This window comes from Epinephelus moara, chromosome 1 (genome assembly GCF_006386435.1).
Source record: "Epinephelus moara isolate mb chromosome 1, YSFRI_EMoa_1.0, whole genome shotgun sequence".
NCBI classification, from domain to species: Eukaryota; Metazoa; Chordata; class Actinopteri; order Perciformes; family Serranidae; genus Epinephelus; species Epinephelus moara.
Window position 1 is genome coordinate 46,891,311 of NC_065506.1, and position 10,575 is coordinate 46,901,885.

The window sequence follows — 10,575 nt, forward strand, 5'->3', positions numbered from 1 at the left end:
TTGCAACAAAGATGTTGGTCTCAAATGCATCAACCAACAACAAGGGCAGAACCAACGGTGTCTTGAGTATGAGATTAAATTTAAATGCTGTGGGTGTCCAACGCCAACTCCTTCCACTACAGTACCAACTCCAACAACCACCACACCTTCTACCACAACTGAAACAACAACTACAACTCGACCACCTACAACTACTACTACAATCACGACAACTTCTACCACAACTGAAGAACCAGTAGTGACAGGAGGAACCACTCAACCATCTACTGGAAGACTTTGCCATTGTATTCATAATGGTACAGTCTTCCCTCCTGGTAAGTTCTGATTAGTAAAGACTGGGGCTACCCTGAATACAATTTTTTGGGCTCCAGAGCTTTTGTAGTAATCAACAGAGAATATTCAAAGCTCCGGCCAGGGGTGGGGGGCATTGGAAGGTGGGTGCAGCTGAACATGACTTTGCTATTTATTTATTTATTTATTTAAATTATTTAAAATGGGTAAAATCTGTTTGGTGTTGAGCTGCATGCCCCACCTTGCCTCCATTTTCTTTTCTTCTCTGTTTAATTATGAGACAAGATTTAGCAAGCTAGCGCACCCCCCAGTCCCTCCAACTCCCCAGTGCTAGGAGACTGCCAAATTAAGGGGTCAGTGTGAGTATTTTGGGACCACTTAACAGCTGCTGCTGCTGCTGCTGCTGTGGTAGCTCTAACTAACTGGGCAGACTGTTTGCCAGGAGGAGAGCAGCTCCAGAGACGATCCTTCAGCGCCGTATCTAACCTATGTAATGGCAGCAACAGAAAGTTGGCTGATCCAGCAGGGAGTTAGGGTAGTCCGGGATCACATTTATTTCAGAAACCACTGCGAATTTCAGAACACAACTTATACATTAAGTCTAGCGTACTCCAAACCATTCTTAACTAGACAGATATTTCTATTGAACTATTAATCTCATCGAAAACCTAAGTTTAAGGTTCTATTTCCGTTGCTCTGACAAAGTCTGTTGACATTGGAACAACAATTCAGGGCAGGAAACTTTAGCCATCAAACAATCAGAGGAGTAAAGGAAGGTTAACGGGCAAACAGTTTTGACCATAGTTAACAACCTTCACAGTTTACAAATTGTCTTCCTTGTTCAGTGCTTACCTGCTTAGTGGATTTATGCACTCAGGGTTTTCCTGTGTAGTGAGGGATTATTCAGGCCACTCATAAAAATGCGTGAGACAAAGTCTCAACAATGCATTATGTAGTGGTGAACACAAAATGTGTTGAAATCATATGCTGCCAACACGAAAACAATGCTGAAGCAAAGTGAATTAGGATCTTTTGTTTTGGTCTACACACAAATTAAATATCAAGAATGAGAAGGTTCACATAGGGTGGCTGGGAGGGGTTGTGGATGGGTCAAACAAACACAGACTTTTAATCAGGTGACTGCTGTTCATGTCCTGTGTGAAACCAAATGTCAATGTTGTTATGTCACTTTATGTAACTACACAAAGTACTTCACATAGGTACTTCCCATGACGATGCAAAGTAAGTTAGTTTACGTCACTTACAACCCGTACATCGTTATTTTAACTGACCTCTTCCTCAACTTAACAAAGTATTTTTTGTTCTCTAAAGCTAACCAAGTGTTTTTTTCTTTTCTAACCCTAACCAAACTGCTACTGTTTCACAACTAAACTGCAACCCTTGGTAATAGCGTTTTTGTTTTTTTTTAATACATGTTGTGCCCATCACCACGGAATTCATTGTTAAGAGGTTGTGTCCAGCAGTTTCATTTTATGGTAATGAAACCAAGGTTGTAATCAACTGTAGTTTTCCTTTAATCATTTATTTATGATTTTGTAAACATACCTGCAAAAATATTGGCCTTCAGCATTGGCAATTGTCACATTAACTACATTACTGCATTGCTAGGGTTAAGCTCAATACTTAGATAAAATGAGTGTCTGGTACAGCTACTGTACTTAATTTAGGTACAAGTGTTATCTGAGTAAAATGTGTCAATATTCGTATGTCATGGGGAAAATCCTCTTTTGTGTGAGTGTATACTCATTCAACGGGTTGTAAAATATCCTACGAAAATGTATACACAGTTTGTATGATATCCTACAAATCAGTGCTCCACAAATGACATTGTGTGCTTAACGTAAAGTTACTCAATTAACATTTAGTTACAAAGGTTAGGTTTAGGCCAGTACAGTTGGTATGGTTAGTTTTATGCAAAAGAAACATGACATACGAATTTGAATCATTCCTTAAAATGATTCAAAGTTCACACGGTTCTGAAGACCAGCCTTCTGGGAAAGTCCCAGGGAAAGTCCTTGGTTTTGTTACCCATCCACCCCATCCCCGTCAAAGTGCCTCCATATTGAATCGCTGGCGACCGCTTCCATCTTTACTCCTACCAGCACATTGGTAATCACAGCCTTTCAAAATAGAGGGGAATTCATTTTGGCACACAACATTTGCACAGCTTTTCTTTGCCCCTGCAAATCAATCATCCGCTCATCCGCTCAAAGGGACAGTCGTTATGTCACTGCTACACTTTGTCTCAGTTGGCAATGTACAAATTACAAATTGCCAATGCTTTAGTGTCTTCATAATGGCCTTGTAGAGCTACCCCTCCTTCGTTAGTAATTGATGTGGTAAAATAATAATCAAGTGTTTTCCAAGTCTACATGTATCTATGTGATATACATACACCCATCAGCCAAAACATTAAAACCACTAACAGGTGAAGTAAATAACTTAAATTATTTTGTTCCAAAGCATTGATCTTTTGGGAAACCTTTAGTTCTGGTTTTTCATGTGGGTACCACCTGACATGTTCCACCCACACAAAGTGTCAACCTGGCCTCCAAATTCCCCAGATCCCAATCTAAATGAGCACCTGTGGCACGTGCCATTAACCCACCACACAACTCACTGGACTAAATGGATCTGCCACCAATGCACTGGTGCCAGACACCGCAGGACACTCCTAGAGATCCTGTGTCCATGCCTCGACAGGTCAGAGCCAAGTCCGATCCAAGGAGGCCCCACCTTGGATTAGGGGTACATCTGGTACCGGCACATCACAAGAATCATTCACGGGCCATTTCTAAACAGTTTTTGTAGTGTGGCATGGTGCTTTTTTCTGCTGGGGGGCCACTGCCATTGGGGAGTACTGTTGCCAGAGGGGGGCTACTTGGTCTGCAACGGTGGTTGAGTGGGCGGAACATGTCATCCACGTGAATGCCAGAACCAAAGGTTTCTCAGTAGAACAATGCATTGGAACACAATAATCAAAGTTATTCACTTCACCTATCAGTGGTTTGAATGTTTTGGCTGATCGGTGTATATATCGTGCATGTATCTGTGTGATATAATATCACATATGTGATATGTGACACTCTTTTTCATCAATATTCCTGTGCATCATTTTCAGACTCTTTCGTCTACAATGAGACAGACGAAGATGGCTACTGTTACACAGGATACTGCAATCACAACTGCATCGTTGAACCTAGACACCACAAATGTTCTGAGATAGGGTGTTCTTATCTAACACCTCCGCGACAGGTGCATCTTTAATTTCCATTATACACACACTTTTAACTTTGTTAAGCAGCACTGCTCAATCCCTTAAATTCTATCAATACATTTGAAATATGGGTTTTGCATGACGAATTGATATGGTATTCTTTGACAGTGACCACTTTTTCTTTTTTCTTTAATTCCAATCCATGATTGCCTTCACAGAATGGTGAAAGCTGGAAAGAGAAAGACTGTCGTGTAGGAACATGTGTTAATGGCAATGTGACCCATTCACCGCTCGTCTGTCCAACTCCAAAGCCTGTAGTGTGTGCAAATAACTTCGCTCCTGTAAAAGTGTACGATGATGATGGATGCTGCTACCACTATGAATGCCAATGTAAGTATGACCCACTGTAAAATTTTGCAGGGTTGAACATGCAAATGCATTTTACCTTTATATTTTGCTTTGATACCAGATGACTTAAAAAGTCATTTTAAAAATGCAATATATGTATCTTAAGGTATCTGCTACGGCTGGGGAGACCCTCATTATGTCACCTTCGATGGAACCTACTATGGTTTTCAAGGCAACTGTTCCTACTGGCTGGTGAAAGAGATCGACCCCAAATACAACTTCAGTGTTTCCATCTATAACCAATACTGTGGTGCAGCTGACGGCTTGTCCTGTCCTAAGGCCATCACTGTCTTTTACCAAAACTTCAGGATCTTTATCACACAGAGGCATATCAATAGCACTTTCATAAATGAGGTAATTAAATGGCACTGTTAACTTTCTCCATTTTTAATTCAAACTCTTATCTGAGCATCAACTCCCCTTTTTTTTCGCTCAGTGCAAATGCATACCTGACAAGATCCCAATTTGTAAAACTGTCCAAAGAAGGGCTGACTGTAGGCGCACTGAAAACTTACAAAGTTTGTTAAGGGTTATTTCTAACATGTACATCCTTTTTGTTTTAGATTACTGTGAATGACAAGCGTGTAAGTCCTGCATACCAGAATGCTGACTTCCGTATAGCCACCACCGGTATTGACACAGTGCTCGTCATCCCTAAAATCGGAGCCAGGATCACCTTCTCAGGCCTCATATTCAGCATCTACTTGCCCTACAGCAAATTTAGCGGCAACACCTGGGGACAGTGTGGTAAGTCCTGCATTAGAAATGAATAGCATCTTACTCAGGGGTGTAACGATTTAAGGTTTTAACGTTTTAAGCCACGATTCATAAAATGTGGGTTTTATTAAATCAACTTTAAGTACACAAACACACCGAGGTAGAATTACTTGTTCCACAAGCATTAAAGACAAATTAAATCATACATTGTAACTGGTTCAAGTTTCTCAGGGTCTTGTTCACGAGTGAGGGTAGAATGAATGAGATGGATCGGCGGTTTGGTGCGGCGTCTGCAGTGATGTGGGCACTGTGCCGGACCGTCGTGGTGAAGAGCGAGCTGCGCTGGTAGGCAAAACTTTCGATTTACTGGTCCATCTACGTCCCAACCCTCACCTATGGTCATGAGCTCTGGGTAGTGACTGAAAGAATGAGGTCGCAGATACAAGCGTCCGAAACAAGTTTCCTCCGTGGGGTGTCTGGGCTCAGCCTTAGAGACAGGGTGAGGAGCTCGGACATCCAGAGGGAGCTCGGAGTAGAGCCGCTGCTCCTTTGTGTCAAAAGGAGTCAGTTGAGGTGGTTCAGGCATCTGATTACAGGTGTTCTGGGCACATCCCACAGGTAAGAGGCCCCGGGGCAGACCCAGAACACGATTGAGGGATTAGATATCTCATCTGGTCTGGGAACACCTTGAGAGAGCCAGAGAGCGTTGCTGGGGAGAGGGACGTCTGGGGTGCTTTGCTTGGCCTGCTGCCTCCATGACCTGGCCCCAGATAAGTGGATGACAATGGATGGATGGATGGATTGTAACTGACCATTCTCTGCATACGACACAGAAGCATGCAGACTTAAGCCACGAGGATTTAAGTCTTGACAAAATGACAGTGAGGTGTTGGCAGCAGTGAGGCAGTAGCAGTATAGTTTGTGCTGTGTTAGCTAACACTGCCACCTCCTGAGTACGATGCTCAGCTATGTTTTCTGTAATGTAGTCTGCCATGATGATGGTGAAGTTCTCTGCTGCACGAGAGGTCGACCTATCTGTAGTTAAAGCAAAGAATAATGTATTGCTGAAATACTGCTGCAGTGCAGTCTTTACTTCATCATAAAGTTTGACTGAAATGCGGTAGGCTCGGGACTTTGCACTGGCGCACACAAAGCAAATGCTTGAATCTGTGAAAAGGAGTGCACATCCAGTGGCATGAAAACCCTGATTTGTATTGGTAATTGCTTAAGTATGGTGCAAGTTAGCTTGTAACATGTGTCTCAAGATATTGGTAAGAGTTACCTGCTGTTGTTTGGGTTTCCGCTGATATCAATGTTGGAATGATGTTTTTGGATATGTGCTAGCATTTCTGAAGTTTTGCCTGCCGCCTGGGGAAGTTTTGTGAAACATTTTTAAAACACTGTGTGTTTGTTTTGATGACATAATTGCCATTCCAATACTCCACTGGATAACCAAAGTCTTCCCACACTGCTGATTTTGAATTTGAATTTAGCAAATATTTTGAAAGCTCCACTTCGTCACTCTGCAAGAGCTGAACAGGCTTCACCGTGGCAGTTGGATGGATAGAGGTGGGAAAAACCGTAACACAAAATAAAGAACCGTGACACGCAGACCGTGGACATTTGTATCACAGGTTCGGTTTTGGTTTGGTTTTTTAATCTTATTGAATGTAGTCATCAGTTGATAAATGACATGCATGTCTAAAGAGGTTGAATATTCTGTGTACCTAGTAATTACAACAAACAGAATCTATTATTTTCTGACATCAGTATGATTAATTGTTGAAAAGAAAACAGCTCACATTAAAGTGGTCTCTGCATAGTGACTGAGCAGGAACAAGGCAGTGCAGGACTATCTTGAGTTGTGACATCGTTTTACTGACGATGGGGGTTTCTCTAGGTACATGTGACAACAACCGGACAGACGACTGCATGTTGCCCAGTGGCAAAATTGACCCTTCATGTCCCGGTATGGCACACGAGTGGCACGATGGTGGCTGTGAAGTCATTCACCCAACACCAACACCGGCGCCATCACCATCACCTACACCTACTCCCTGTGATACGACCATCTGTGATATCATCAAAAGCAGGTAGGAGGAAAAGGAAATTCAAACTTAACACCTTGTCATGTTTGGGGCAGACATTAAAATATACACACCATGTCTTCATAATGTGCATAAATCCACTCTTCCTCAGCGTGTTTGAAGAGTGCCACAAGCTCATTGGCTACGGTCCATTCATCAAGGCCTGTGAGTCGGACATTTGCCACACGCACATCAAGCACATCGGCTGCACCAGCTTACAAATGTATGCTGACTCCTGTGCTGAAGCTGGAGTGTGTGTCGACTGGAGGAGTGTCACCAAAGGACTCTGCAGTATGCATCCAAAATAATGTTAAAGTCAAGCGCTATTACTTTTACTTTTAATTTACCAGCAACATCACAGCATAACCTCAACTAAAAAGCCCCATGTTTCTTCTCTCTTTATAGATTATACCTGTACGAGTCCCAAAGTGTATCAGGCCTGTGGCCCTCTGGTGGAGAACACCTGTGATTCCTGGTACAGCAGCTCACCCACATGTTGATGATGCTCCTCACAGTCAAACCATTTTCGTTCATTTATGCTTTGGCTTGCACACAACATCAGAGTGTTGCCTTCACACAGTGTTCTGTTGTTTCTACAGGTACAACCAGAAGTTCATCAGTACTGTCAATCAGTTCAGTGTCATGCTGAATATGAAACTGGAGGGTTGCTACTGCCCGCCGGGCACCTATCTCCTCTCTTCCAGCTCCAATGAATGTGTGCCCACCTGTGGTAAGAGCACTGCTGCATAACTTTTCTATTGGACTGCTTGTGACGGTGTAAATATGTTGGATTCAAGAATGTGCTGCACTTTTGTGACCAAGTCAAAATCATCTATGTTATTCTATCATCAAAATCACAAGTTTATGGATCAGTTAGTGTCTGGTAGTGAAGAGGAAAGTGAGGGGGCAGAGGGCACGGGAAGCAAACAAGCTCAGCTTTGACGCCATAAGCCCAGGTCTGCGCCTCATCAACAATTAATGTTTGTGTTTTTAAAATGACAACAATCTATTTCTATCTTTAAAGGGACAGTTCATCCCGAAATCAAAATACATATTTTTCCTCTTACCTGTAGTGCTACTTATCAGTGTAGATAGTTTTGGTGTGAGTTGCCGACTGTTGGAGATACCGGCCATAGAGACTTCTGTCTCCACTCCAATATAATGGAACTAGATGGCACTCAGCTTGTGGGGCTCAAAATGTCAAAAAACAACAACAAACATTTGAAAACCTCAACAGCAAAGTCTCTTTCCAGAAGTCATGACCTGGTTACTCAAGATAATCCCCAGACCTTGTGAGCAGTTTCATGTAGGACCTATTTTCTTTCTAATGAAACCGCGAGATCTAAACATATATCACGTCCTCCTCAATTGAGCTTTAACGTTAGCTAGTGCAGTGGTGCTAGGTGAGCTCGCAGTAGAGGTGTGTTTCCTTCTGCGCTGTACTTTGGTTGGTAGGTGTAGAGAATGAGCGCAAATCTTAGAAACACTCCTACATACATATGCAGGATGCTGCGACTGGTCCCTGGACTCCTATCATTTTGCTCATTCTACTACACAGCGCAATTCCTTAGAAGTGGGTGTTAATCCAGGTTTAATGGTAAACCAATGTTTAGGATATAAAGTGGAAAAATAATAGTAAAACATGCTTTTAAAAAAAATCAGAAAAAGGATTTTTAATTGTGATTTAAAGGATGTGAACGTGCAAGCTGAGCAGAAACACTCAGGATTTACAAGCCTCAGCTCGCAGGATGACCAAAGTCCCGATGAATGAAAATGACTTTATGCTTTATATCCTTCTCCTTACAGAAATTTGTCGGCTGCCAAATGGAAAATGGAAAAAGGTAAATGATTTACCTGCACTGTCTTTTTCTGTAAGCTTTTGACAAGCCAGTCAGAACTAACTATTCTATGCCTCCTGCCATAATTCTGTAATAAACACTGTGTCCTCAGGCCAACTCAACATGGACAGAGGGCTGTAACGAGTGTATATGTGATGAGGACACACTGCAGTCCATCTGCCGTCCTATGTCCTGTCCAGCACTGCCGCCTCTCAGCTGTGACCACGAGGGTCAGGTCAAGGTCATTGAAACTGATGGCTGCTGTAAGAAGGAGGAGTGCGGTAAGAGAGCACAGAGAAGGTGGCAGGACCTAATACTGGGATCAATACACTGTACGGTATACTGCAATGATATATTTAACACAGTGTGTAGTCCATCCATTTTTTACAAGAGTCTTGAACATATCCCTCAGGGGCAAGTGTGCACCATTAATTTCAGTCCACTATACGTGCTTGTTTTTACCACTGACAGGCTCAGCTTGTTATTATAATTGTCACACATTATTATGGAAAAGACCCTACAGAGACATAAAACATTTTTCTTACCTTTGCTAGTGTGTATCACCAAGTCTTACTCAAGTAGAAGTCTTGTTCTGAAATCTCACAGACTGTTTAAATCAGCTCAACATTCAACCATGACACCGAAAATCTTTTGGATAACGATAAGCTACTTAAATTTCTCCGTGTAATCCTTTCCATAATGTTGTCTGACACTTCTAATAACAATCTGAGCCTGTCTGTGGCAAAAAAGGCACTTGTGATAGACATTAATTGATGGTGCACAATTGCCCGTTGGGATTTCATTGCAGCCTGTTTCACCGCTGTGGCTGCAGTGGTCTCACTCAATACTGGACCAGTTTCACAAAAATTGTTGACTCCATTGTTAACTAAAGCCCCACTCACACTGGACTAGTATTACCTGGGAACACCTGGTAATTTCTAATAATTGTAGTCTGTGATCTTAATCCTGTGCAAATCTGCCATGTCCATAATTTGTCATAATTTGGCTGCCATATTTCACCAAACGCAGATAGACAGACAGATACTATAAGTCCTGTACAAATCAGCATCTCTGTCAGTCATATTTTGGTTTTCTGTTTTCTCCGCCCCTTGTTCTGAACTTGTGTCCCAGTGAAAGAGTTCCTCCACCCTCGTTCATTCCTCCATCTATGTCTCTGAACAGAGTGTGATGTGAAGCTCTGCCCTACTGTTGTGCCGTCCTGTCCTGCTGGTTTTGAGCTGATCACCAGTCAGGGAGTCTGCTGTCTCAACACCTCCTGCCGTGAGTGTCACTGTAACTGTAACTGCAGAGCCAGGTTTCTTTTTTGCCACTGTGATTAATGCAGCACATTTATCATGCATTTATAATCGGTCTGTTTCCTTCACAGGGGTTAAGGATGTGTGTGTTTTTAACAACATCGAATATCAGGTGAGATCTCACATCTGCTGTTGTGAACTGTTGTGAAGGTACGAGAAGACAACACGACAGAAGACAGGAGGGTTTTGTTTAACATAAACTATAGGATTGTGTCTTTTTACTACAACCTAAAACTTATATCATCAGAAAAACTTGAAAGGTGTTATAATTAGGGGTGGGTCGATACGAGTAACTCACGATTCGATATTGTGGCGATATTTGGCCCTCGATAACGATAATATCACGATACATGATATCTGCGATATTCGATACATTGCAAGAAATTTCATCAACGATATATCACAATATATGTGACTGAAAAAGAAAAAAATACCCATAAAAAGGAAAACGTCTGTAATTATGCATTTATTCCAAAACTTTACACATTTCTGTTGTTGCATCTAGAGTGTGGGTACCCAATCCGAGCCTGATGGGTCCCGACGGTACCTGACGGGTCGGCCGGGTTCGGTCAAAAATATATAAATTGTATTCGGGCTCGGGTCGGATTCGATCAGCTTTCAGTGAAAATGAAGTGTAAAAATAAATAAAATCCTATTGTCTGTCCTGTTTATTGCTTGGG

The 10,575-nt window shown here is 42.2% G+C and overlaps 3 protein-coding genes across 3 annotated transcripts in view; all 3 read left to right on the top strand.

The window, feature by feature from the left end:
- LOC126394411 (mucin-5B-like) overlaps positions 1–162 on the top strand; it is a 24,553-nt gene extending 24,391 nt beyond the window's left edge. Inside the window, exon 30 of the mRNA XM_050051220.1 lies at positions 123–162. Within this exon, the coding sequence (XP_049907177.1) occupies positions 123–162 (40 nt within the window). The remainder of the gene's footprint in view (positions 1–122) is intronic.
- Positions 163–293: 131 nt separating this feature from the next.
- Positions 294–8,720, top strand: LOC126394430 (intestinal mucin-like protein). The gene is made up of 9 exons (XM_050051243.1): positions 294–314; positions 3,748–3,919; positions 4,044–4,291; positions 4,501–4,684; positions 6,555–6,747; positions 6,854–7,032; positions 7,147–7,216; positions 7,341–7,471; positions 8,692–8,720. The coding sequence occupies exons 1-9, from the start codon at positions 294–296 to the stop codon at positions 8,718–8,720; spliced, it is 1,227 nt and encodes a 408-aa protein (XP_049907200.1).
- A 46-nt stretch (positions 8,721–8,766) lies between these two features.
- Positions 8,767–10,575, top strand: part of LOC126395796 (intestinal mucin-like protein) — a 10,008-nt gene continuing 8,199 nt past the window's right edge. The window contains exons 1-3 of the mRNA XM_050053556.1: positions 8,767–8,860; positions 9,762–9,860; positions 9,967–10,007. Coding sequence (XP_049909513.1) covers positions 8,767–8,860; positions 9,762–9,860; positions 9,967–10,007 — 234 coding nt within the window. The remainder of the gene's footprint in view (positions 8,861–9,761; positions 9,861–9,966; positions 10,008–10,575) is intronic.

Coding starts and splice junctions, on each gene's coding strand:
- LOC126394430 (XM_050051243.1), top strand. CDS start 294: ATGGTACAGTCTTCCCTCCTG. Junction 4,292..4,500: donor ATAGCACTTTCATAAATGAG/GTAATTAAATGG, acceptor TTTTTGTTTTAG/ATTACTGTGAATGACAAGCG. Junction 6,748..6,853: donor TGTGATATCATCAAAAGCAG/GTAGGAGGAAAA, acceptor ACTCTTCCTCAG/CGTGTTTGAAGAGTGCCACA.